The sequence below is a fragment of the Mustela putorius genome, unplaced genomic scaffold (genome assembly GCF_011764305.1).
Source record: "Mustela putorius furo isolate JIRA1106 unplaced genomic scaffold, ASM1176430v1.1 tig00000095_pilon_pilon_pilon, whole genome shotgun sequence".
NCBI lineage: Eukaryota > Metazoa > Chordata > Mammalia > Carnivora > Mustelidae > Mustela > Mustela putorius.
Window position 1 is genome coordinate 8893349 of NW_025421280.1, and position 27744 is coordinate 8921092.

General features: G+C 41.6%; 1 protein-coding gene and 1 long non-coding RNA gene across 9 annotated transcripts in view; one reads left to right on the forward strand and one right to left on the reverse strand.

The window, feature by feature from the left end:
- On the reverse strand, nucleotides 1-27220 carry LOC106005317. Of its 6 annotated transcripts, none has more exons than XR_006606158.1 (6): nucleotides 27083-27220; nucleotides 19602-19668; nucleotides 10125-16054; nucleotides 8795-8863; nucleotides 8215-8336; nucleotides 4234-7020 (listed from the first exon to the last, which is right to left on the reverse strand). It is a non-coding gene; the product is annotated as an uncharacterized LOC106005317 (long non-coding RNA). The 6 variants fall into 6 exon arrangements; XR_006606154.1 differs by having other exon boundaries at nucleotides 19590-19668; XR_006606157.1 differs by lacking the exon at nucleotides 10125-16054 and having other exon boundaries at nucleotides 6728-7020; nucleotides 19590-19668.
- The window catches only part of ADAMTS9 (ADAM metallopeptidase with thrombospondin type 1 motif 9), a 163955-nt gene that overhangs the window by 93048 nt on the left and 43163 nt on the right, over nucleotides 1-27744 (forward strand). Inside the window, exons 29-30 of one of the 3 annotated variants that reach the window (XM_004738308.3) lie at nucleotides 20179-20346; nucleotides 27100-27273. In XM_004738308.3, coding sequence (XP_004738365.1) covers nucleotides 20179-20346; nucleotides 27100-27273 — 342 coding nt within the window. The remainder of the gene's footprint in view (nucleotides 1-20178; nucleotides 20347-27099; nucleotides 27274-27744) is intronic. The other 2 variants (XM_013053585.2, XM_013053584.2) reach the window with 2 other exon arrangements.

A 27744-nucleotide genomic window follows, 5' to 3' on the forward strand; every position in this document is an offset into this window, starting at 1 on the left:
TTGAATGCTTTCTAAATACCACTCAGATTTTTTTACACAGGATCATCCTCCTCTCCCACAGATGTTTTAAGAGCTTAAATCTTGAAATATGACCTACTAATTTAGCTGAAAACGTTAAGATTTTTATTTTAGTTGTTCTTAGGCCTGCACACAGTTTTCTGAAACATACACACACAGAAAGAGAGGGAGAGATGCTAATGCTCTGTTATACACAGACAAGAATACATGGATTTTGAAACTGTTTTTGCTGCCGATATGATTTTCATGCCTCCTTTGTAGAGTGATCATTATTCTTATGTATATTTCAGTGCCTCTGCAGTCTAGGAGCAAGGCCACCTGGGCAAGGCTTCTCACTGTGATTTTTTAAAAAATGACATCAAAAGCATTTTATTTAAATAGATACATTTGTAGTATATTACTTAAATGTGTGTGTGTGTGTGTGTGTGTGTGTATGGGCAGTCTTTCAGATTCTTACTGTAGAACTTTGATTTTACTTTTATGTTGATTTTTGTAGGTGCTTTGTTACAATTTCTGAGCAATTCTAAATTGAAGCATACCTCAGTGAATCATGTTCATAGCCATAAAGCCACTCGTATGGTGCTTCATTGTTGTAACTGACAATGAAATTAACAACAACAAAAAGTATATTTGAGGTGCTAACCCGTTGCTTTCTCTTAAAAGCCCGCTGGATCTGTTAGAGACCAAGGGCAGCAATTAGTCCTTCCATAGGGTTGCTTTCTCTCCAGATTTTCACCCACTAGAGATAGTGTTCAGAAGCAACTACTGCTGTGGGAGGAGGCCTTTCCCAAGGTCAAAATGGAGATAGCCTCATTCAACAATTGTTACTAAGAAGCGGTATTTAGGAAAGAAACGGCCACATCGTCGTTAGCGTGGCTGCTAGAATCTCTGAAAGGAACCGTTGGTGAACGTCAGGTTCAAATACCCGTTTTGGACCTTTAGTTCTGGCTCGTGTCATTGCGGATTCAGAATCGTGGTGGTGAAAAACAACCTCCAAAAATCCAGCCTTTTCTGTCCTCTTTTGAATTTGTCCTTGCACTCCTACTTGATAACTTGCCGATTTCCAAATAAGGTTCTTACACTGATCCACCTTTCAGTCGGCTCCTGGGAGCAGAGTCCTGGGAGCTGACTGATGAGGGAGCGTGCATATCCCATCACTAGAGAGGACATTGGAAAGAGCGCTGTGTGCCGTCAAACCAACAGCAGAAAGTAGGTTAAAAATCCGCAGCATTTGACAGTAAGCAGGTCCATCGAGATAATGAAAGTAGCAGAGGTTGCAGGTGATGTCACCCGTCCAAGCTGGTCCCGTAGCATTCCTTTCTGCCCTGCCCCGTGTATCTGCTTGCTGATCATCTTGGAGACTGTGGTTCTCCTTAGGAGAAATTGCTTGTTGGGGTTTTACATGACAAACCTGAAAGTGTTCTCTGAGCCTTGCTTTAGGTGCTTTGGAATTCTGCTTGTCGACCCAAATAATGAGGATTTATGAGCTCACGAAGGAACTGTGCTTTTGTCTCTGCCTGGCCAACTTATGAATTTGTTTCTACCTCATTTTCATATTAAAGTTTGCAGCTTCCATAGGTAGAAAGAGAAAATGTTGACAACAGTATTCTGTCACCTCATTGCATCCATCTCTAGCAAAAATAAAGACTGTAAATATAAATATCACCACCATACTTTCTGAATAGTTATGAGCAGCCAAGCCTAGTATTATCTGAATATTTTGAGCAGTACAGATTTCTATGTGTTTATATAATAAAGCATATTTATTTTTTCCATGTTATTTAATTTTATATACAATGTTTAAAAATCAGTGTTTATCAGCAGACTGTAAAGGCAAACAGGCTATGTGAATTAGAAATACATGTGTATGTTTCTTTTGGTTTTAAAAAAGATACATTATAATTTTGTAAATCCCCTCCAACCTGTATTGTCCCTCTCCGGAATCGGAGTAGCTTTATGTAATTGGCTAGTTTAAAATGTGTATTTTCAAAAGATACTTAAAAAAAAGAAAAAGAAAAAAACTCTGAATTGGAAATGATATAAACGAAAATATATGAGGCTTAACATTTTGTTGTTTTTTTTCCTTTTCTGATACTGTTATCTGATTCACTGAGTCTCAACTATGAAATATGAATGTTCCACTTACTGAATTTGTAGATAATGATAAAACATAGCCAGAAGACAAAACAAGTGATTAGAGGAAATGGTTCTAAACATGTAAGAAGAGCTAGGGACAGGAAAACACTAACCTTACGTGCACAAATTCGATCACACCTTATTCTTTGTGTTCAGATAACCGTAAGACTTCCGTGTTTGTCAGTTTTGTTATTTGTTCATCTGCAATACATTTCAGAAAGAATTTCTCATTAAAGAAAAATAAAATATGATCGCAGTAAGCGTGTAAGTTTTAAGAGAGCCTGCAGTTTTGAAAAAATTTGTAAAAATTTGTAAAGATGACCCCTGTCGCCTCTTGGTTCCATGCATGCCCCTACTGAGTCTCCCATTTGTATGTGGTTTAGAATGGTAACTGAGGGTTAAAAGGACCAAAATCAGGGAGTCCCCATGTGAGTTTGAGGTTTATATGAGGTGTGAAATCAGATAACTTCTCCAAAGCAGATGATGATAGCTAACTTTTAGAGAATATTTACTACATACAAAGCCAAGTTAAGCAAACACACACTATATTTAGCCACCATGTTACCCCATGAAGGAGGTGCTTTTATGAATCCTTTTGACTGTGTGATCATTTACTATAATAAAATGTCAGTGTCAGTATACTGACTACATTAATCCTGCTTCATGGGATAGAAATAACCCATATTCAGAATGAGTTCTCTAAATTCCTGTTGATATTCAATAAAAGGTATACCTACAACTTGGACTTCATCAGCCTCAACATTATTTAGCTAATATTGGCATTAGCCATTTGACTCCAGCCACAGAAAATCCAAATTTATTTCTTTATTGGTAAATTCCCATAACCAGTGATTATAAACACTTCAAACAACTGGTTAAATTTTGGGAATGGCAAAACATCTCTTGTTTCATTTTAATGTTATCACTTTAGCCAGATTAGGAGGATGATGTAAAGATTTTTGACCATAAGGAATATCACACAAAATGCCTATGCATTTTTAATAAACATAAGATTTTTTCTAATAATGAAGACACATCTTAGATATACTGCTAGCGCCTTTTTAAAAAAAAATAAATATACTATTTGACTCTATCATAATAGAGTATTAAAAATAAGTTGTTATTGTTGTTTTTTTTTTAAATCAGAGCAAGCAAAACACTGGCCTGCACCTATCTCATTGGAGATAAAACTTAGTTGGTTTTTTTTGTTTGTTTGTTTTTCATTGTTTCTGGTGACTGTATGCCTATGGGAGACTCTGTTCCTGCCTCCTGACAGCTGATATCATGATAGTGTGGCAGATTTCTATTTTTGCAGTTTTTAAAAGTCCAAAGGTGGGGGAAGCAGGGAAAGGAGGGTTATTAGGCCCCGAGGAGGAGTGTAGGTCCTCTCACGGACTCACGTCAGCGCGTTGTCCTTCTGGAACAGAAAGGAATGGGAATTTTGGAATGTGGAGTGGGAGGTAGAGATTGAGTCCACGTCTAATTGGTTGGGAGGGAATCCTGATTAGTAGAGGCAGTCGAGGAAGATTTATTTTATGGAGAAGGCGTCAACATTTCTTTAGAAGGGGGGAGGTGGTCATCATTTATTTTTCAGCAAATACTTTTTACATGTCTACCGTGAGCCAGGCATTATTCTAGGTGCTAAGGATATAACAGTGAACAAGTCAGCTATACATTCAGGTAGAGAAGGAGAAAATATGGTATTAAACAAATAAAAGCAATTACATGTGTAAATAAAGAACTGACACTGTTTTCCCGGAAGCCTCATTACAATCATAAAGATAAAAATAAGAGAATGTTCTTAGAGGAACACTCATGGTTACTAATGATCTTTGTTCACTAAATAAAAATTATCATTCCTACCTTTCCTTTTAAATGTACAATTGCATAATCATTTTCAGGGATAAGTGCTCTGTGGCTGGTGGCCTGGAACTTTTAAATTTTTATTTTTATTTTTAAGATTTTTATTTATTTGGCAGACAGACCACAAGTAGGCAGAGAGGCAGGCAGAAAGAGAGAGGAGGAGGAGGCAGGCTCCCTGTTGAGCAGAGAGCCCGATGTGAGGCTCTATCCCAGGACCCTGGGATCATGACCTGAGCCGAAGGCAGAGGCTTTAACCACTGAGCCACCCAGGCACCCCGGCGTCAAAACCTCCTATCAGAGAGTGTGCTTCTGTTCACACTTACATCATTACCCAGACATGAGTTCAGTGATCTGAGAGCCAGGATAAGCAGAGGGCCTGGCTTTCGATCTCTCCCCGCGAGGGTTCTCAGCCTCCATACCTGTGTGGGAAGTCCTGGCTGAGGCTCATTTCCTCCTGTGTTATTTAACGATTACCAATAAAAAGACTTGGAATGTGTGGATTGCCATGCCACCACCTTTGCTTCTTGTTGTTTTATTTCCTCCAAAGTGGGATCATTTTCATAGGTGGTTTTAAAGACCACAACTACCCTTTCCAAGAATTTATAAAATGGAACATTGGCAGCCAAAAAAAAGTGTACAGGAAGTAGTATGGAAAGTAATCAATACAGGCCAAGCCTACAAAACCATTATTTGTAGGCAGATCTGCATCCCCTTTCTCCTATTAGAAAGAGGATATGCCTTGGCCAATGCAATCCAGTAAGTTTCTACAATGATGGAAATGTTTTCTATTTTTGCTTTCCACTATGGAAGCTACTAGACCCATGTGGCTAATACAAAGCCCTTGAAACGTGGCTAAGGGCAACAGGGAGACCGCACTTTACATTGTATTTAATTTTAATTACTCTAAATTTAAATAGCCACCTGTAGCTGGTGGCTACCATATTGGACAGGGCAACCTCAGACAACAGTACATCTTAAGCAATTAATATTCAACTAGCCAAGAAATTTCTAAACTTATTAAAGTAAACTGGAGAGAAAAACCCTATGCCAGCTTGTAAAAAGGGTCCCTAGGTAGGATATTCCTTATATCCAAGTGAGTACCATTCTCCTGCCTTTCTTCTGCTTTGTGCCTTTGTTTTGGAGCACTGCAGGGGGTGTTCTCTGACAGCTGGGCATTAGAAAAAACAGGACAGTGCAAAGAGAGGCTTATCAGAACCAGCTGTCTTGAGAGTAGTAACTCCAGGGCCTCTGTGTAAAAGCAGCTGTTAAAACAACTCTCCTCTTGTGCGTCTTAGAGTTCAAGTTCATCGTGGCAGTAAGTTCAGTTAAGGAGAAAGAGTGTTTATGTGTTCAGTGGGCTGAAAGGGCAAGGCTTGATTGATGCTTTTTAGGAGAAGACAAAAATGGGAAAGACCAGGTAGTCACCTTGTAGAAGCTTGAATTCCAGGAGATCACTCCCTCTTTGAAGGAAGTTTCAGGAAGGCAGCTTTTCATATTCTTCACTGAGCCCTGTAGGTAAAGGTTGGGGAGATTAACTTTAAGGGGCTGTGTTTGAAAGACACTTCAGAAGAATCGGGGTTGAGGCAATGTCTCCTCCATCACTGTGATTCTCATCATTTAGCTTGGCAGTACTTAGCCTTCCCAGTGTTAAGAAAGCCCTTATGGACTTGTTCACATTCATGGCCCACACAGACACCCCCTTGAACTTAAAATGTATGCAACAAAATGGGTGCAGATCGAGTGATGATGTCATCGATACTCTCTTCCAGTGGCCAGATAGCTGTTGTTATTTTTCCCTTTAGGGTGACATCTGAATTAAACTTGAAACCATTCTGGTGGTCTCTTTTTTAAAAGTGCTGATTAATTTGTTATGTTCACTCTCAGGTTGGCTGTGCACTGAACTGGGAAAAAAGTAAAATAATTCTCAGTATCACAGGAAGTGGATGAATGGGTAGCTTCAGTTATCCACAAAAGAGCTGGTTTTTCCCTTCACTTAATTTTGGAAAGAAATGGTACTTCTTCCCATGATTATTGGGAAGGCTTTGATTTTTTTTATTATTATTATAACAATCACTTACATTTTGGAGCATTTACTTTTTGCTAGGAATTACACAAAGCAATTCACCCGTATTTTCTAATTTAATCCTCTCTACTTGAAGAAATTAGCACCATCAGAGAAGTTAACTGGTTGGGTCTAGGTCACACTGTTGAGAAGGGACTTGAACCTGGGATTTTCTGACTTTCAAGCCCTAGGTTTGACCCAAGATAGAATCCTCTCATTTACTCATTAGTTGGTGAAGTGGTAAAATGCAATCTCTGTGGAAAGAGGAAATTTAAGATTTTCTGCTCTCCCAAATTGCAACTATTTGAAACATTCTGGAATTCCTGAGCCATTTTCAAGTTTTGCTTCAGAGCTCTAAAGGGAGGGATATGAGAAAATTGTTTCTCTTTAAATTAAAACCAAGTTAAGAACAAAATTTGTGTTTTTAGAAGATTTTGAGAAAAAAACGTATCCCCTTATTAATAAACACTTACTGGTGATATGTCTGACATTTTAATATACAAAGAGAAATGAAATAACTTGGAGTAATAAATCTAAGTGTTTTCTTTGTTCAGTGGATCGGTAGATAATCAGGACAATAGATCAGATTTTGCTAAAGCCAATTAGGAGATTTGCCGATGTTTGTGGTGATAAGGTTTGCTGTAGAACATAATCTGCTACCCTTCAAGTGAATAATGCAATTAAAATTTATTAAAAAATGAGCTCACACTGAAAGCTCTTTGTTTGAAATAAAAGTCATCAAATGCAATGAGATGTCTTCCAAACTGTTTCTTGAGCTAAAACTAAGCTCTTCTTTGGGCAACACTGAGTCTCCTCTGCTCCCATTGTAGGACAGTCTACAGCTTTGGGTTCTGTTCCTGTTTTCAGCCATCATTCATTGTCCCTTGTATTCCTCCGTCCACATGGCAGGCGTAGGACAAGACTTGGCTATGGTTTGGGAACTGTGTGAAATAAAGAGAAGGAAAATATAATGGAAAAAAAACAGCAGGTTTGCTTTCTTCTTCTTAGGTAAAGCAAAGGAAGAAATAGTCACCACATTTCAAGTGAAAAATCTATTAACCAAATCACTTATTTAATCACCCTAAACCTTCATTTCCTTTGGGCTGAACAGGCCCACTATTTAAGCTTGTTGCAAAGTGGGTGTAAAATAAGCAATACTAAAATGAATGAATTAATGGATGGTTGAGTGAATGAATGGGCCTAGCGACTTAGGAGCTGAAATCCTAATTGCATTGGCCTAGAAATATGGAAAATAAAGTGCTAATCTGTATGAGGGAATAATTAAAAAGAAAGAGAGGATTGGATGTCGGTGGTGTATCAATAGTGACTTCCTCACTTGGAGAGTTATATGGTATTTATGTAGGAGAGTGTCCTTGATTTGGGGAAACTAGAGTTTTAGAGATGGTGAGACATTATGTCTACAAGTCGCTCATATATACATATACACCATTATTATGTAGGGAAGGGAGGGATGAGCAAGTGTGGCAAAATGTTGCCAGTTGGAAGACCAGGATAAGGGAATTCTTTGTGATGATCTTGCAATTTTTCTGTAGGTTTGTTATATTTTAAAATAAGTTATTGTTAAAATTTCTTAAAGAAACATAAATAGGTTCAGAGGATGTATTTTTACTTTAAAGGAAGTGAAGTTAGGTCTGGATTTATTTCAGGACTTTAAAAATTCTGACCTATTTTAGGAAGCTGTTTTTAATCTCAGATTTACACTATCACATCATCATAAAAGTGAGGGCTACAGCCAGGGCTCCGCAGAAACAGAATCTTTGCTAGTTTTTCATTGGCTCGTTTCCCGTGACTTTCTCTTCTCCTTGTCCGCATTTCCCTTCCTCCCTCAGCCCCCTCCCACCCATGCAGCTAAAATGAAAGACCCTGGGGAGTGATGTAGGGTTTTTTCGCTCCCCTTTTCCCAGGGAAATCCAGACTTCCATTGCAAGCCTTGCCAGTAGATTCCAGTAAATACTTGGCTGTATGCAGACTCACCTTTTTTTTTTTTTTAAATCTACTGCTCCCCAGTAAAGCCCAGATTCCTTTGAAAACTAAGAGCTTTTTTTTCCCCCAAAAAAATATGTGTTGTTTATTTTCCTTGCACTTAACAAAAAGCCTTCAACCAACCAACTCACGTATTTCATTGCAGTTTGAACTCTGTTGGTGAAATCATGATTTCCCTCTCGTCATCAGCTGTGAAATATCCGGGAACCCCTTAGTGGTGGTGGGTCAGGGACATGATGTCAGGGAGGAGGTGCTGTGAGGAAAGGATGTTTGTTCATTGTCTTTGAGATCTTCATTGCTGTGTATGGGGTTCAGGGGCACGTTGTACATGTCCCGTTCTCTAGAGACCAGGACTTCCCAATCCTTTTAGTCTGAGACCTTGATCTTCTTGGACTGATGTTCAGAAGGCCCTTTACCACTTCCAGCCACCAAACAAAGCTCTCCGGCCCCACCTCTATCAAGTCAGTTAAAATCAAGTCAGTTTTGAGAGCTTGTTGGACTTTCTGAAAACCTTAGGATAATTCAGTGGTTTTCAATTGGGAGCGATTTTTAACCCCCCCCCCCCCCCCCAGTGGATATTAGGCAGTGTCTTGGGACAAGTGTCATAGATAGGTTAGCACTGCTACTGAATTCTAATGGATGGAAGCCAGGGATGTCAATTAGCATCTTACTGTGCATGGCATAGCCCCTAACAGCAAAGAAGTATCTTACCCAAAATGTTGAAATAGTGCCAAGGTTGAGAAGGCCTGAAGAGACATCTGGTGAGGAGAAGGAGGATTCCTAATCAAAAGTCAAAGTTGAGGTCACAGTTACAAGCCCCATGGAATGATGCTGTTTAGCTATCAGAAAACAGTTCTCTCTGCAGAATTGAATTTCCCATTAAATATTATGTGGGATTCCAGAAAGCCATCAAGGTCAGTCAAAGATTTTCAAGGCTGAGCTGAAAGTATGAGATCTCAAAGTTGCCTTACCAGACTGAATTTGCAAATCCACAATCAGTGTCCCTCATCCTTTTTCTGGAGGGGGAATGGGGAGGTTGTTACAGATGTATACAAATGTGTCCAGTATAATCCACAGACATTCTGCATGGCAAGTTCAGCAAGAGTGACCAACTTTAGAAAGAAGGGCATCAATTGAGGATGGACGCTTCTAGAAAACAAGGGCTACTCCAACGTGTTCATGCTTTAAAATTGTAACAGCCTGATAAGTCGTATGTATTTGTTGCTTTTTGCCTTGTGTTTCAAGCAGTCCATGTTTCCCTCATCCATGATAGAATGCGTGTATGTAATGGTCCAGCTAGATCGAGGAATTGGTGTCAGAGTTGAATATTTAAGTTTTCCTTCAGATATTTTTTTTAAAAATAGGATGAATCCCTAGTGTGCATTTTATCAGGGAAGTAGCAGATTGCGTTTTTGACTAGAGACTAAGGCAGCGATACAGCAAGTATTTCTTGGGTTATAAAAAGGTATGAATCGGGATATCCCAGTCTCAACACTGTTGACATATGAGATCAGGTAATTCTTAACTGGGGGAGATGGTCTGTGCCTTGGAAGATGTTTAGCAGCAGCCTTAACCTCTACCCACTGGATTGCCAATAGTATATCTCCTTGGTCATAATAACCAAAAATGTCTTCAAACATAGCCACATCCCCTACAGGGGAACATCACCTCCTCCCTCTAGTTCTATGGATTTCCTGCCCCAGAACTTTTCTTTCCATAGTCTAATGAGTATTAGGTGGGTATAGTCTGCAGTATTTCCCAAATGTGTTTGATATCAAATTCCCATTTTTTTTTTAAAGTCAGAGAAGTCTTTAAGGTTATCAAATTGTTCCTTTCTCCTTTCTGGGAAGATAAACTGTTATGATATAGAGATCATCAGTTTTCACCATCAATTCTGTCAATTATTTCCCACTGGTTTTTTTAATCCTTTTGAGAAAGTCACACACAGGTGATCAGTTTCTCCAGATGTGTGACATTAAATTGACTTTTCAGTACATGGATTTCTGAGGAAGAAAGTTTCTGAAGCTCTGCCTCTCCCTACCTTTCCTTTTCTGCTTTGCAAATGTTTTCTTGCTTCAGCAGGAGGCAAATGCTATATATTTACCAACTGCAGCCTCCACAGGACACATCCAGATCTGCCCCCAGAACAGCAGGCTCAACTCTGAGAAGGGGAATCAGAGAACATTTGAGATGATGTATCTCAGTCTCAATACTTCTATTTCTAGAAGGTCACTAATGATGGCCCCATAAACACTAGTGGTGACTCCAAAACTTTTGGTCCAGAGAAGCTCATCAGTAGAGGAAAAGCAAGCAAAATGCCCCCAAGACACTGTAATCAACCTCAGAAGTTTTGTGGTCAGACCTAAGTACTAATGAAATATTGGATTTGTCCCCCAGTGTCTAAAGTTTTTTTTTTAATGGAGGACCAGAGAAAATGTTTTTAGAATAAGTATGCTGGTGCCCAATTTAGAAGAGATGGTTCTCCAAAAAGCAAGTTGAGTGGCACCTTCCAGACTTAACTGGAAACTTGAATTTGCAATGGACTAACTAGGTAAAAAGCATTAAGAATTAGAAATTGCTTTTTGCCTTTTACCTAATTATAACCTGAATTATAAACCTAATTATAATTATGTAATTTGGAATTGGAGAAATAATAGTGAAGACCCCATTTACTGAACATTTCGACGAGCCAAGCCCTGGGCCTAATGCTTTATATGCAATATTACTAGTCCTCATAAAGTATTTGCAAAATCGACCTTACTATGTCCATTATGCAGGTAGGAAAACTGAGCTGTCAGAAGGCAAGTAAGTTACCCAGCATCATATGGTCAGTAATACTTGAAGCCAGACCTGACTCCCAAGCTCCTTGCTTTCCTACTCCCTCTCTTGTAGGGCTTTCCAATATTCTAAAAATACTGATTTTGATTTGGGACACATGAACGAAACAAGCTCTTGACCAAGTGGAAATCAGTTTACTCTCCTCTGCTTTTTAAACCACTGAAGTTGAGTCCTTCGTATCTGAGTGTTTTCTAAGGGTTTTCAGCCAGGTTTCCGGTTTTGTTTATTTTACTTATCAAAGTCTGAGGTAGCTGAATGTTTGTATTTTTAAACAGAACAATTTTAACAATTCACTTGGTTTTAAATAGTTTTCAAAGGAACTCAGAAATTAGGCTTGGTCACCCGGAATTCCTCAACCAGTGCTCCTGAAAGGACCTGGCTTCCCCCGTCCCGTGATACAATGATACAACATCCTGGTATGATGAGAATTGGTAGATTTTTAAGGAGAAGTCTGCTGGACTAAGAAAAATAGGTCTTTCTCAACACAACCTGATCCTAACACTTGGGTAACCCAATTACCCCACTTAATAGAGAGGCTTGTGGTGGCTAGTTTGTATAGAGTGTATAGGGTGGTGGCAATGATTTATTTCTGTCAAATTCACTCTATAATTACAAAATCTCAGGCTTGATACTGGTTTTGCAGCTTAGAATCACAAGAGAAGAGATAGTACTGGTCAAACCCAGTCTGAATGATTCCAAAACCAAATTCATAACAACCACCTCCTTCTGTCCCAAACCTTGGGTTTCCTTGAGTAGATCTCCAAATAGTGTAGGAATAATTTAAATTCACCCATAACCATCAACTTAATTTTAGCCCCTTCGAATGCCAAGTGTTTCATGTTCCAGCCATTTACATTTTAGCTGGTTTGACTTTTTGTCTCATCCTTTCACAGTGGCATTTTGAGCTGTTTCTTTAACGAATTGGTGAGCAGGAGGGGAAGACAAGAAAAGCCACAAGAATGAATAGTGCCTGTGGCCAGTGAATTGGTCTTATCTGAATTCCCAATAGAACAATGTAAAGTTGGAGGATAAGCATGTAATTTAATAATGGTTAAGATAAGCTTTTTCCCTCCTGCTGAGATCTGTTTCTCTGGATACAGACTCAGATATGTATGCACATCTCAGCTATTCAGTAGTATTCACATCTACCCAAAAGCAAACTAACTACATAAACTACTTCCTCCCAAAAAAGTTGGACTTTTTCAGTGTAAGAATGTCTGACATGTTGGCATGTAAAGATGTTCCTTTCACACCAAGCCAATGGAGGAAGGTCCAGCTAATTAGAGAAAGCCAGACTGGAAGAGACAATTACATGAACTTTGCCCTGGTGTCTTTTCAATGACTGAAAGATAGACCAGTTCTTTGGGAAGAGGAAGGGGCTTAAGGGCTAGACACAGGTTGGGTAGATGAAAGTCCAGAGAGAACCTGCATGGCTTGCTTTTCAATGAAAGCATTCCCAAAGGTGACTTCAGCTTCCCAGGTCTGTTCCTGACCATCGGTGACATTAGCGTAAGTCATGAGTGGGTGTCCCTGAACATTGCCATCTTCTAGCACAATGACATCTCCAGGCAGCCTCAGTCATGGTCTTCCTTCAGAGTGCCAAGAAGTTCTGGTCACCCATCCCTCAGCCATAACTTTCCCACCAATTACTCGGGCACTTAGTCACTCACCTTTGCAACAGCTGAGAGTAAGGATCCTGGCACAAATATCTTACCCACTATCCCCCTGTCTTCCAGACCGCCTTCATGAACAATCCCGTGGCAAGCAAGCACAGAGTAGGCTTGTACCATTTTCACCTCTCTCCTGAAAGATGCCAATCTCATTATTCTGCTGAAGACAGTTTACAAAGAATCGGAATAGGCAGTGTGCTTGGAAATGGGGAATGAGAGGGCCTGTTAGGGACCCCAGGGCCAGGGAATGTACTAGGCCTCAGGTTCCTGGGGGCACCACCGGCAGTGGCCATGATAAAATTCACCAGGTGTTGCTTTTGCAGATTGTCTTGGTTTTCGGTTTTTGTCTTGATGGGGAGAAACATCACAGTATTTAACATTCTCTCAGGACAAAAGAACAAAAAGAACCTCCATTTGGGTTTCCCAATTCGTGTAGCTCATTTCATAGGCTGTTCTATTTAATATGAATATCACGTCCCCTCCTCTCATTTGAAGTTGTTTCATTATGAGATGGGGAGGGGGCAGCTGGAGAGCCCTGTGCCTCATCGTTCTTGGGGGGGATGAGAGGTGGAGGGCACGAGCCCTTCCTACTGCGTCCCCGTGTTGGCGTGGCCCCAGCATCCCCTGTGCAAGGCGTATTACAGGACCACCTACTTGGCTGTCGTATTGACAGCAGCCTCCAGGCGTGCTCCAAGTTCTGACATGTGAGTCTGAGTGCCTTTTCTCCCACAGTCTTAGACCTTTGTCATACTGCAAAGGCTGTCGGTCTTGGGGACGACAGAGATGGAAGCGTGGACTCATGCCCCATCCGGCTGGGATGACCGTGACTCCCGCATCTGCTTTCTTCCCTGGTGTTCCCTGCCAATCTCCTGCTTTCTCAGCTCCTTTTCATGGTAATAAGTGCCATGGTGGTCCTGGACATAAACAGCCATCAGGCAGACCTGTCAACATTGGCTTTACGCCCTGAAGTCACAGCCCTTGTTTCCTGGCAGAACTCTCTCTCCCGCCCCAGTCATTCTGGTTCCCCAATACCCCCATCCGGAGCCATTCTTGTGTTGTGAGAAGCCCTCACTGTGCTCACACCCAGCAGGTCACAAAGGACTGTGACCACTGCCAAGGCAGAGCTGAGCAGAGCAAGGAAGAGAGGGCATGGCCGTTCGGTGATAGTGGTCACCGGTATGGAGGTTGTGTTTCGGGACATTAAAGGGATAACCTCACAAGAAGCAAATGAGAAACATAAGTAGCTCTTGAGATAATATGTATGAGCAGGAAATGGTGGAATAAAAAAAAAAAAAAAAGCCGTGGCATTCAGATGTGGGGTCTTTCTTTTTCTTACTGTCTTCCTGTCTTCTGTGGCCAGGGAGACCATATTAATAAGTAATAGTTGGAAAGCGTGGAAAGGGTATTACAGAAGAGGAGGAGGCTTCCACATTTATGTCTGCTCTGTGGATTGCTCGGTGGCCTTTGGAAAGAAAAGCTCTTCACCTGCTCACGAGTGAGATTTGACCCAAGTTCCCTTCTTCATTCAGCAAACGCCCGTGGGAGAATGCTAATCTCAGGGACTCCATTAGTTAACATAGATTTAAAAAAAAAAAAAAGTTACTCACCTTTCTACCTACGAGTTGGGAGATATTCTAAAAGACTCTGCTGAATAGAAAATGGTAGTAGTGGTGTTTGTGAATGGGTATTGGTTTTTACACTGTTTGCCCAGAACACCAAGAGCTCTGGCTCTATGCAGTGTCCCACTTCCCCGTGACGTGACTCTGTTGGGTGTAGGCAGTGCTGGGGCCCCCATTTTACAGACTACAAATCTGAGTTGAGAGAGGTTAATTTGCCCCAGGTGGCCCCAGAATAAAATGGCAGACGGCATGTCAGCCTGGGTGTGCCAGACTCCAAAACCTGTGACTCGGCAATGCTGCGTTTTAGAGCAAGATGGAGACAGGCAGGGAGCTTGGCCACCACTTATGCATGTCCACCACAGCCATGGTTCCTGAGCCACGTGAAGAACACCAGTATTTGTCCACAAGTCCCCAGGGGGATCCTATTCTCTGCATCCTAAGCCAGCCTTTACTCCTTCCTTGTTGTGTGACTGTGACACGCCGTGTCTCCTTTTCTCTAGTGTTGAATTTAGAAGATAAATAGAAGGACTAAACCATCTTTGAGATGTCTTACAGCTCAGACATTTGAGAGATGAGTCCTCGGTGAATTGGCAGGCCCACATCGACAGTCCGTGGCCTTCCATTCATGTCCATGCAAAGAGCCATTCACCAGGGAACAGAAGCCGTCACTCGCCGTGTGGCACCAGACAAGCCCCATAGGGTAAAGAAACGCTGAAAAATGGCCAGGAAAAATGAGGGTGTGGCCACAGCCAAGGGAAGATCTGGCCCTTTATTTATGTGATTGTATATTTATACTCTAATCATTTTTCTTCCCTGGGTGTTAAAGATGCCGTGAAGAAAGTAGTAAGGTCAGAAACACTGACGTTGTACAGGTACTGTCTTCCTGAGGGACTGAGGAAGCAGAGGCTTCTAGAATAGTCTTGAGAGACATGTCTTTGAGGTCCTTGCTTTTTGTTGTTGCCTTGGGTCTGCTGAGGTGGACAGCTTGTTTTCTTAACCAAGCCCTTTCTTCTGTGTCGTTTAAGGCAGAAGGTAGTGGTCCTGGAGCCCGAGCCTAACTCTGCTGCCTCCTGGCTTTGTAACCCTGAGCAAGTAATCTCATCTCTTTGGCTTTCCTGATCTGGAAAAAGGAACCCTATAGTTTCTAAGTTATAAGGCTGCTGTTGGGATGAAATGACAGAAGCCAGTAGTTTGTCATTCTTAGTAAGGGTTCAATAGAAGGTAGCTGGTGTGATTTCCAGTAGTTCTGTCCCAGCCGAAAGAGTGGTCCGAGGGTGGCCTTTTTGAATCTAAATAACTTGCGCCAAATTAGTTCAACATTCACACGCAGCACACTTCTATGACTGCTACAGATTTCACGCGTACTTTCACTTCCATAATTATCTCCTGGCTGCCTCTAGCATGGAGGGCAGTACATAAACACGGGTGAGTGGCAGCCCCTGTCTTTTTCCTCCGTGGCAAGTCCACGTGGTTTTCCAGCCGCCACACGGAGCCACGTTGGGCGCTCTGATCCCCCAGGCTACGTCCTTGTGCTCTCATCCTGGCTTGGGAGGGAGAGTGTGTGCCGGCTGGTTTCGCCTCTCCTGATCCTATGATTCTCCTGCATACTTACTTCATTCATCCCTGGCATTGGCAAAGGCTGTCCTGGACCTTGGCTGCCAGCCTCGCATCCTTGCTGCAGCCTGCTTTTCAGGCAAGACTTGACATCTGAGGACTTACACATTGCACCGACCAAGAACCCTCAGAGAGGGAGCCAATAAATCGCCCCCGCGAGGTGATGTGCCGAATTTAACTGTCGTATCTTAGGGACTCACATCGATGCAGAAGTCAGTGCCTGGAAAAGGCTGGAAATGATCAGATGAAAATTTCCCTCAGCATATAAGAGCTGCAACCTGTGTTTATTTGATTATCAAAATGACAACTTCTTTAGGAAATCCTAAAAGACTCACTAATGAACCTGTTAGATATGAAAATTTCTACAAGCAGCTGCTTCTCTTCATTGGTGAGTTAGAAAGCATGAAATGAAAAGTGGTTTTCATGATTAGTTACCTTGAGAATTTCCTTATCACTTTTAGATCTTAATTTCAGGCAAATTATATGGGTGGTGAGTCATGCTGAAGTATTGCATTCTTTTTTTCCAAGTTGGTTCCATTCAAATCCCCAAATAAGAAAAAGGCACATAGGAATAGGTAGAAGGCAGCGAATCTATATGTTAACCAGATTTTAAGGCATCAGAATTTTTTTTTAAGATTTTATTGAGAGAGAGAGGAGGGGCAGAGAGAGCATCTTTAAGCAGACTGTGCACTTGAGTGCACAGCCCTACATGGGATTTGATCCCAGGACCCTGAGATCATGACCTAAGTTGAAACCAAGAGTCAGATTCTCAACAGACTGAGCCGCCCAAGCGCCCTGAGATAATGGATTTGGAAACTACTTCGTCCATTTCATTTCATGAGAAATAGATGTCGGTTGCACCAGTAGTGCCCTTCAGATGAATTATTATCAGTGATGATGGTGATCATTTCACTGTTTTCCTTGTGCTGTTATTGTTCTCAACAGACATCTGTCTGCTTGGGCTGGAATCACGGAAGGAGAGGCATGTAGAAAGCACTGTGGTTACGCCAGTTCGGAAACAGCAGTTGTCTCTGATCCTCGTACCTCTCTCTATGGTGATTGGGATGATTAAATGAGACAGTGCAGGTCTTAGAGCAGTTCCTGGCCCATGAATGAACGTGAGAATGCTAGAGTGTGCCTTTTCTAGTTCTGCCTCTCCTTTTAGACTGTCCCTCTGATGCTATGATTACTGAATGGCTGTTTCCATCCACTCTCTTTCTCCCCCTTCCTATTAATGGATAGCTTGTTTGTACTGCTTATATATTGAACTGACTATCCCTATGGGCGGATTTGCTGTAAGTTCACCCATGTTCCTGTGTTTTCAGGTAGGCCTTTTCTTCACCCTCCTGAAGCCCCTGTTTGAACCCACACACCCAGGTCTTTTGAGTTCTGTCTGTTTCCCACAAATAAAGACATCCTTGACTCCCAGGGCTGTTTCCCTGTACCTGTCATCACTATCCAGTTAGCCACACTGCAAACCTGGGAGTTCTTCCTGAGTCTTCCTCCTCCTCTGTATCCCGCAGCTGATGCACTATTTCTCCCTCAAAAGAAGTATGTCTTAAATCCACCAAATTCCCCCACCCCAACCCTCTGCATCCTCTTCAGAATCACCATCGCCAGGGTGCCTGGGTGGCTCGGCCGATTAAGTGTCTGACTCTTGTATTGGCTCAGATCATGGTCTCAGGGTTGTGAGATCAAGCCCTACGTTAGGTTCTGCACTGAGCCTGGACCCTGCTTAAAATTCTCTCTCTCCCTCGCTGTCTGTCCCTCCCCCTTCTCTTTTCCTCTAGGAAAAAAAAAGAATCACCATCTCCTCTTGCCTGGACCTGTGTAGTAGCTTCCTACTGTCATATTGTCTCCATTCTTGCTGTATTCCCATCCAGTGTCCACTCAGCAGTCAGGGTAGAATTTTTGCAGCAAATATCAGACCATATTTGCCCAGATTTAAAACTCAGTAGTGATATTCCAAATCCAAGTATACGATTATGACCTGTGAGTTCTGTGTGGTCTGGCCCTGGGGGAAGCCTCGGGAGCCCTCCTGCAACCACTGCAGCTGGCTTCCCCCAGAGCACTCCTCTCCGTTGCCAAGCGGGCGTTTATTTTTGTCAACACACGGTCAGTGTTGGTCCCCGTCACTGGCCTGGAAGCTCCATGAGGGTGGGGCACGGTCAGCTTTGCTTATCACTGTGTTGCCAGCCCTTCACATAGATCTTTAAACTTAGTAGGCACTCATGTGTTTATTGAGTGAACAAAGGAATTCATCCCAAGTTCAAATTTAATTTGAAATTATTCAAATTAAATTTGTTATCTGGCAAGGTTAAGTTTCTAAATATTAAAATTAGTCCATTAACAGTAGAGATTTTTCTGTATGCAAGTCATTAGACCACTGGTTTGTAGGAGTATTTCAAGGAGCTTCATTCTATTTTTTTTAAAAGATTTTATTTATAGATTTGAGAGAAAGAGAGCACCAAGCAGGGGGGAGGGACAGATAGAGAGGGAGAAGATGACTCCCTGCTGAGCAGGGAGCCCGATGGGGAGCTCGATCCCAAGACTCTGTGATCATGACTGAAATGGAAGATGGATGCTTAACCAATGAGCCTCCCAGGTGCCCCTAGGAGCTTCATTCTAAAAACCTTCCAGAATTAGGTCCCAAGGCTTTATATACATGAAAGTTCTGTAGGTTGAAAGATGGTTATTTTTGTTCTGGTATGAATATTTAAATTGATCTCCTTCCTTCTACACTGTGTAGTCTATTAAGATTTCCAGGGGCCCCTGGGTGGCACAGTCGGTTGAGCGTCCGACTCTTGGTTTCATCTCAGGCCTTGATCTCTGGGTCGTGAGATCGAGCCTCACATCAGGCTCCACGCTCAGCATAGAATCTGCTTAAGACTTTCTCTCCCTTTCCCTCTGCTGCCCTTCCCCCCACTTCCCTCTCACAAATAAATAAATAAATAACTCTTAAAAAAAAAAAAAAAAGATTTTCAGAATGACAACTCCAAATCGTAATACTCTCATAAGACAGAGCTCAAAGGCAGCCAGCAATGTTTCCATTTCCTGAAGTAAAACAGTCACAGCCAAACCTATTAATATACATATTGCAAAATCATCTACTAGCTGCTATTGAAATGTTTGTAATGATTTGTGCTTATTAGAGTAAGATGTCTGGCACATTTATGAATGATAGAACTTTGAACGTGCTTGGTAATAGCAGTTGGATTAATATTCGGCTCCGTGTTTTACAGGGCGCTATTTATCTATGAGGTACAAAAGGGCACTTCGGTAATTTCCGTTAACAAAATCACAGAGTTAGTGAGGGAAATGAGAAATATTGAATAGAAGGAAATGACACTTGAAATCTGTTTTCATTGCATTTTCACATTTTGTTCTTCATTCTTAAACTCATTTCCCTCTAAAAGTCAAGAACGTTATATTGGGAAATAATGTGTCTTGAAAACCTGAGCCAGCAGGCTTATGATCCAAGTGGTAATGACTTCTGTAATCGCTAATGAGGCAAATGGACATAGAATGTCTCAGTGCACTCACTGGGGCCAGCCTCTTGCCTGTTCTGCAAGAAGCTGTCATATCAAATTTTTGTCCTGACTCCATGGGCACTTTGATTCCTAAACCTTTTTGAGAAACCTAATCTGAAATCAAAGTCAAGTTTCTTAGATGTGGTCAGACAAGGTCACATTTAAAACAGTTCAGTGAACTTGCAGATCAAAGTTGAAAGGTAATGCCTCCCTCCCCAAATTGGCACAGACTTACCTGCACGCTTACCTTTCAGTTTCTAGCGTGGCTTTTTCACCTCCTTCCCCAACCGACTGGGAAAATGAGAGTTTATCCTCTGAAAAATGGTCAAAGAGTTCCTTTAAATCATTTAATTAGGAAATTGGACACAGTTGTATTTTGGAAATGTACCTTTATCCAAATCAGTGTATCACAAGGCATTTTGTTGAAGAAATATCTTGATCAGAGATTGCGTAAAGTGAGATGTGCAACAGGAATCCTTACGAATTCATAGTGGGACTTAAAATCAGAATTTCGTGGTAATTTCTGGTTCATTGGCTTTATTTTTTGCCCGAAGGGTCAGGATTTGCCCACACTCTTGGGTGACCCAAAATGCTATGCAGGATTGCTGCTGTAAGGCTACAGACATTTTTCCCCCTAAGGCCACCTTCTTGCCATGCGGAACCTTGCGATATTACCTAAAATGGCTCTAGAAAAGGGGGGATGATGACTCGTGTTAGATATGATCTTAACATCTCACTACTCAGGTTTTTATCAAACTCCATGTGATTTAAAAAACAAAAACAAAAAACCACAACAACAACCTTGCCATTGCTTTATATTTCAGTGTTCTGTCTCTTGTGGTCGAGGGCATAAGCAACGAAATGTTTACTGCATGGCAAAGGATGGAAGCCATTTAGAAAGTGATTACTGTAAACACCTTGCTAAGCCAAATGGGCTCAGAAAGTGCAGAGGAGGACGATGCCCCAAATGGAAGGCTGGCGCCTGGAGTCAGGTGAGCGATGCTTCTCTGCTACGCTACGACTGCTTCCCTCTTCCCTCCGCCACGTGGCCGGCCGACACCAGCGTGTTGGCTGTGTTTCTCTGCACAGTTCCGGTTTTGCAGAGGGGAGCTTGGGGCCGACGGGGAAGGGGACACTCCCTATGTGAGCGCGCTTGCTAGCTGGGAGACCTGGGGCCTGTGGATTCAGCCCTTGGTGCCTTGCGGAATGCCTCCAGCAGGATGGTTGTTGAGGATGAATTCTAAGTAGTAGTGCTTGTAGGTGTCAGCCCTCTGGCCCAGAGTGGCCCTTCAGGATGCCTTCGCTGATGGCGTGTTTTAGTCCCCTCTACCACTTCAATAACCACGAACTCAGACTGCTGTAAACTTGACTCTGCTCACCTGGCAGGAACTGGGTCAGGATCGAGATGCTTACAGCATGGACTGCCACTGTGAAGGATTAGTGACTAGGTCTCTGCCCCCTTTGCTTCTGCACAACAGAGGTGGGGGACAGAAGGAGGAGCGCTCTCGCATTTTCTAGCTACGTGACCTTGGGTGATCTGTTTAACCTTCCCAAGCCTACTTCATAGAGCTCTTGTGAGGATTTAATGCCATAATGAATGCCGAGTGCTTAGTTCAGGGGTCTTAAATCTAAGAGGCCCTCAAGAGAAATATTTTCTTTGGATGAATGTGATGTGTCTCTCGGACGGGGAAAGAAGGGGGTGGTAAGTTCCCAAGAAAGCAATTACAGTCACACTCCACTAATTCTAAACATTTGGTAATCTAGACAGGAGCTGGGTGAGAGAATTTCCCTATTGTATTTAGCCAGGAACTTTTCAGAAGCTTCTGTTTACCTATAAACAACTGATGTGTGAACCGAAGCAGCCTGGAGGCTGATCTCTTCCTGCCTCACTCGCCCATCCTCTCAGCCTGGTTGAAGGTGCTTGCTTAACAATAATAAGGTGCGGTTTTGTATATTCTGTCTTTCATACTGCTCTTCCTCTCCGTTGCTTGGCCTCTTTGTGCTTTCACTGAAATTGTGGTTCTCCAGTGCAGCCGAGAATTACCAGGGCTTTTAAGAATCAATAGAAAAGTAGGTTCCAAGTTGGAAGGTTCCAGATTTGGTTCTTTCAGAGCCTGCATCCTGAGTCCCCAGAGCCTCAGAGAAGCTCCGGACGGCTGTGTTAACGTGGGGAGGAGTCGGGGATTCTCCATCTTGCCATGACTAATGGAAAATTCCTCTAGAAATGTGAATTTTTCTTAAATGCTCTGAGCTGGCATCATTGTCCCACATGGCGTTCCTCCCCACCCCTGCCTTACTCCCCTTCACAGAAATGCAAGACACGTCTTGCATCATTCCCTAGAAGAGCAGCCTCATCCTTCTTAAGGTCTCTCTCATGATGATCCTGTGTTCTTGTTTCTGTTTTAATTCAACAGTCAAAGCTTCAGGGTCCAACCAAAGCGAGTTCTTCCTCTGACTTCCCTAAGCGATCAGATTTCAAGGCAGTGTTTCGTATGGGTCATCCTTAATGGCTTGTCTAAGTGACTGCTGTCATCTGTAACTCCCAGCCCTCTTATTTGGAGAGCTATTCAATTCATGTATAAGCCCGCAGCTAACATTATTGGAGATACGGCACTAATTAGCTTGTCCTCTTGTAGACTTTCATGCTCTGTTGCTCTTCTTTATGTTCCTTGGCCTCTACTTATCTATTTGCATCATGCCCTGAATATTAAGTTTGCAGCATGAAAATGATGCTCATTTTATAGGCCAATTTATTCAATATAGAGACGATGAAAAGAATCTTTCACTCTTTATTGGTAAACACAGTGAGTTTTAATCCAATATTCTGGGATCTTGTTGGGAAGTCTAAAATTGCTTACAAAGCTGGGATGATTAGGTTTGAACACTGGCAGGGTGGTTTTTTTTTTTTTTTTTTTTTGAACATAAGGTAATAGGATTATCAGAATGCCTCCCTAGAAAAGACTGCACCTGTTCAAAATGATTGCCTAAAACAGTCTAGTCACCTTTGTAGAAAATGCAAGTAAACACAGTTATGTAATGGTCTGTGGCCAGCTTTGTAATGCCCTGATTTGATTTGTAGAAATGAATTATAAAAGCAGGCAAAACAAGGTGCTACATGGGAAAAATCTGATTTATGCGATTTAGAAGTATGCCTGAAAATAATCAGATGCAGTGGTTAATGGAGATAGACAGTCTGCATGGTTAAAGATTATTGGCTTACTAATGATCCATTGGTAAACACAAATAACCCCAAGGCAGTGATATTGAAGCAAGAGCAATGATTATCCATTTGCAACAATGTTGAGAAGATTTTATCTCTATCTGGTCCTTCTGTTTTCTGCTGATACAACATTCTAGTCGTCATCAATTCCAGGTAGGAAGAAGAATTAGGGCCATTTCTCATCACGTCGAAATGTCTGAGGATAATAGGACGTATAGAATATTAGGCTGTGTTGATTTTCATAGTCTCACCCTCGAAATTGGTGCTTTGAGATTTAATGTGGAATGTTTCATTTCTACATCTTTTGAAAATCTTGAATTTGTCAAGGAAATCTTTCCGATAAAAGGAAAGCTTATTTTGGAAAACATCCTCACTAAAATTTTAAAGCATTTTTTTTTTTTAGAAGTTCCACATTCAATTTGTTGAGATGCTTTGGATCAAGAGATAAGGGATGCCCATGAAATTTTAAGTCAAAAATCGGCATCACATTCTTGATTCAGTTTTGATAAATGCAAAGGCTTTGGAGTCCCATGATTATAGAACCATTGCAGAATAAAAATTGTTTAATCCATTCGTATAGAAAGGTTTAAAAAAAAAAATGAAGGTCAGAAATCAAAAGAATGAATGATCAGATTAGAATAAAAGTACCACTTTGTCATTGCTTGTCGATCATGAATTCACTCGGTCGATTCATTTCTCGGTCTTAAGGTACATGTCTTTTTCACACTTGAAACCCTGTATGCTCAGAACAGATCTAACAACCAATGGAATGCCATGATTTAATTAAAATAGCCCTTCTTTCCCTTAGTGATGCAAAACACAATGCTTTGTCTTGCCATTGGTCGTGTCTTCAATCGAGGGAAATGATTAAATTTTAAAAACCCTTCAGTGCTAATACCAAAATGGGAGCTGGCGAATTGCGTGATGAATCCACCAGCCGTTTTCGGTTAGAACTTTTCTTGTAAATTACAGCTTGGTTGTAAGCGTCTGATTCTGAACTATTCTGCTAATGTTTCATGCAGAAACATGGCGAATGTGTAGCTGGTGTCCTTTGAGAAATCAAGGAAACCATATGCACATTATGCACATAGTCAGTGATGAGAAAGAGAGTCGCTTGTGTACTCTCCATTATTTCGTTTGTATTTGAACTGTAAGCATTGATGTTGAATTGTTTGAATACAGGCCTCTCACCCACACTCTTGCTGACGTAGTATAGAAGACTGCATCCTATTAGCACCATATTTTAAAACTGGAAGCCAAATTCTAATCCAGAGTAGCCATGGCCCATTGCCTAGGGCAGAATTCACTTTGACTGCTTTGTGTTTTTGTCTTTGCTGGAGTTGATTATCTCTGTTGTTTGCCATCTTTGTGCAGGGTCTCTCTAAAAGACTTATTAGGAAGTATAAAAGATACATTCTGTCAAATGCTTAGCATGCAGTTCAGCTCTCAGGGGTGATTTTATACTCTCTGGACACTTGGCAATGTCTAGAGACAGAACTGGTTGTCACAAGTGGGTGGAGGAGGGGAGACATGACTGCCATTAAATGGATAGAGCCCAGGGAAGCTGCTAAACTTCCTACAGTGGCTATAGGACAGCTCCAAACAATAAAGAATTATTAGGTGGAGAAACCCTAGTATGGAGTCTGGCACATGGTAAGTGCTAAGTTAAAAGGTCACTATTATTGTTGGGACTCTTATTATTTATTAGAGTTGGTTCATATAGTTGTTTCTCAAGCTAGTCCCTCCTCTAAATAACATCACCACCATAATTTCAACAGTAATACTGGGAAAAAGTATGTAAAATACTTTCCAGTTTTCAAGTATATATATATGATTCCCCACACATCAGAAGTTACGAAGAGATTCTTTTTATCTGTGGAGATAAACATTGAAGTCCCCCTATAAGCTGGGGATTCTGCAGGGCAGGGAGGACAGAGAGATGAAACATAGTTCCCAGTTCAGTAGTTCAGAACTAAAAACATCTCCTTTCAAACCTGCACATTCCATGGTGGAATGATAGCAGGGGGAAACCCATTAACAGAGACTGCTCAACCTTTTTCCAGTAGGCACTAAATAGAAGATGTACTAGCACAGGAAGCATTGAGCACACACACATGCACACATCACCACATCCTCACCATGGCCAGGGTCATGCAGAGGTCTCTCTAATGCTCCCTGATTTATTCATGGGCTTTCCATACAAATCTCAGAGAATTCACCAAGCAAGCATGGCCAGCTCTGTGTGCAAATTGTTGCCTCCCTTGAGACAGCACAGGAAGAAAGTCCAACACAGAGAACTAACTAACTCTGACTCAGTGTACTTGCTTTTGAACAAAGATGACGGTAGATAGGGTATTCGGAAAGGCAAACTTTAGACTTTATGTGCACTTAAGTCATGGCAAAACTTTCCTTCTTTCCAAGCTGGCTTTGACATTATAAAAATAACAATTTTTAGCCTATCACTAAACCTTTCTGTGTCTTTATTTGCCTTTTGAGAAATTGTTGAACACTGCAGGAAGTGATTTTTGGTTAATGTTGGGTACTTACGGCTCTTAATACATTGCCTTCATTGAACCATAAGTAAATTACTCAGTAACACGAGCATCAAAAAGAGGTCTCATTTATTTAGAGCTTGAAGAGTACAGACTCTGAAAGTCTTTAATGTTTGTTCCTTTTTCTTTAGGTTATTAAAACGTTGTGAGATTTTGAATATATATCAGCCCTATGCTGTGCTCAAACTTGTCTACCTAATTAGTCTTTCTTTATATTTCCATTTCAATACACTCTTCTGGGAGTGTCTAGAGATATTCGTGTGTGTGTGTGTGTGTGTGTGTGTGTGTGTGTGTGTACATATATATATATCCAAAGGGTTTTTTAGTTGTTGGTGTTTGTTGTTGATGATGATGATGTTGGAACCTCTCTGTCATTCACGTAGTGACTCCCCCAAGTTACAGTTCATTCATTTCTAGGGTAATCAATGGGAATATGAAACATGTAGCTCCCATGAGCATTAAATGGTCAATCTCTGTAGACAAGGCCATCACTTGTCTTTAGGAACCCTCCCATTCCACCCAGGACATAATGACTTTAAAAGTCTGGTTTCTTCTGGGTCACAGACTCATTCAATCCAATTAATACAATTAAACCCAAACAATAGTAGCTGTGTTGCCTCAAAATATTTCCTTCTCTTCAGCTAGCTTTGATGTGAACGTTCAAGCTCTTGCCCAGCATAGACCCATCGGAAATGATATGATTTCCCGAGCTGCTCTCTAAAGAGTATCAGCTCTTTTCTCAAAACCTGAAATGAAAATAAAATTACTATTCAGCAGAATCTATTGGGTGTGCTTCTCGCTAGTAAATTCCCATTAACCTCAGAGCGAGACAAATCCTGCTGCAGGTTAATTGGACAAGGATGCTTTTCTAATTGAAAAGATCGTGATTCTATTCTTTAAGACTTCATCTCAGAAATGCAGCTGTAATGTACGTTAAGTTTGTTTTCTCAATGCCAGACAAATTAATGGAGGCCAAGCTATCGCAAAAACTTGGTAACAATTTTAAATGGCTCAGTATAATAATATACTGTTCTTTCCAAGCAAATGTTGCCTGTAGTTTCTGTCAAAACCTTAATAAAGACAATAATTCTTGGCCTGCCCATAAGTAAGATTATGAAACCCAACAATGAGGAAACCATTAAAAAATTAATTTAAAGGAAAGTTAATTGCAGACTTAATATGGTGTTTTGCAACTTGGTCAACAAAATGTTTAGCCTGATTAACAGTATTTTTCAAGGGTTGGAAACATGATGCCCGCCCAAGGAAATGGTTTTTCCTTGTCAGCTTTTATTCTCCATATACGTATCCATCTAAGGTTGTAAATAGGCTTTAATACTTCTGTGAATTCAGTAGTTTAAAAAAAAAAAACAAAATTCCTTTGTCTCCGGAAATAGGAGCAAGGAAAGGAAGCGATGGAGAAAATAATTCTACTTATAAGGCCCTAAAAGCTTTCGTGATTTACTCTCCCTGGGTTATACTTTTAATCTGCCAAGAAATTCTTCTTGTACAACGGCACTGTGTCTCCAATTTTCAAGAACTTCCAGTCCTCTGGGATAGAAATCATTTGGGGTTTTTATTTCACATGGCAGCACTATTTATTTCGAGATTGGTATTAAATGTTTTATAATCATCTTTCCCAGCCTCATTCAGTCTCCAAGAGTTTGGGTAACTTTAGAGATTCCCCAAGACTCGAATACATATCTAACTCACCAGCTCTGAACCACAGTTAAGTTTGCAGATTTAAGATATTATCTTGGGTCCCTTTCATTGGAAATTAGAAAGCTTTGTAATAGTGGTGAAAGTCATTAGATTAGGAGTGCATTCCCCATGCCTGTGACCCTTCTCCACCCCTGTCACACACACACACACACACACACACACACACACACACACACACTCACACTCACACATACTCCCCACCCCACCCCCACCAAATGACCCAAAGCTCCCACTTACACGGTCTTTCTTCTTAGTGCTCCGTATCCTGCGGCCAAGGCACACGGCGGAGAAGTGTAGGCTGTCAGATGGGAGCTCACAAAATAGCCAGAGAGTCCGACTGCAACCCGTATACCAGACCGGAGTCGGAGCACATCTGCCAAGCCCCGCCGTGTCCTCGCTATGCTTGGAGGGCAGAGGAATGGCAAGAAGTAAGTAGAGCCATGAAGTGGGCACCTGCCAGGCGTTTCGCTCAGCCCCTTGCAATCACCACATCCTTTATCCTGAAATGACTTCAAGCACGGTGACAAGGCTGGCTCTTTCCCAGAAGGTTTGCTGTCAGACGGCGAGCAGTTCGCTCCGACCAGGGTGGGAGAGCTCCTCCTTTTTATGCAGTTCCTACGTCTGTGTTCTTGAATGTTCCAAGTCGGGCTGCCTCCAGAAACACTGTATCAGGCCTTGGGCCAAATGCATACAGCTATCTTCCACAAAAGGAGGGGGAGATAGAAGACATATTTTCGATACATATATCCCAACTTGGGCATCCCGTATTAGTTCCACCAGCCACAAGGCAGACTCCAGGTAGGACCTGCTCTGCGTGTGTCTCCTTTTGTGACTTTGACTGTCAAGTCCAAGACAGACACTCTTGTGAATCCCTGGTTAATTAGTGAAGCATTTCCAAC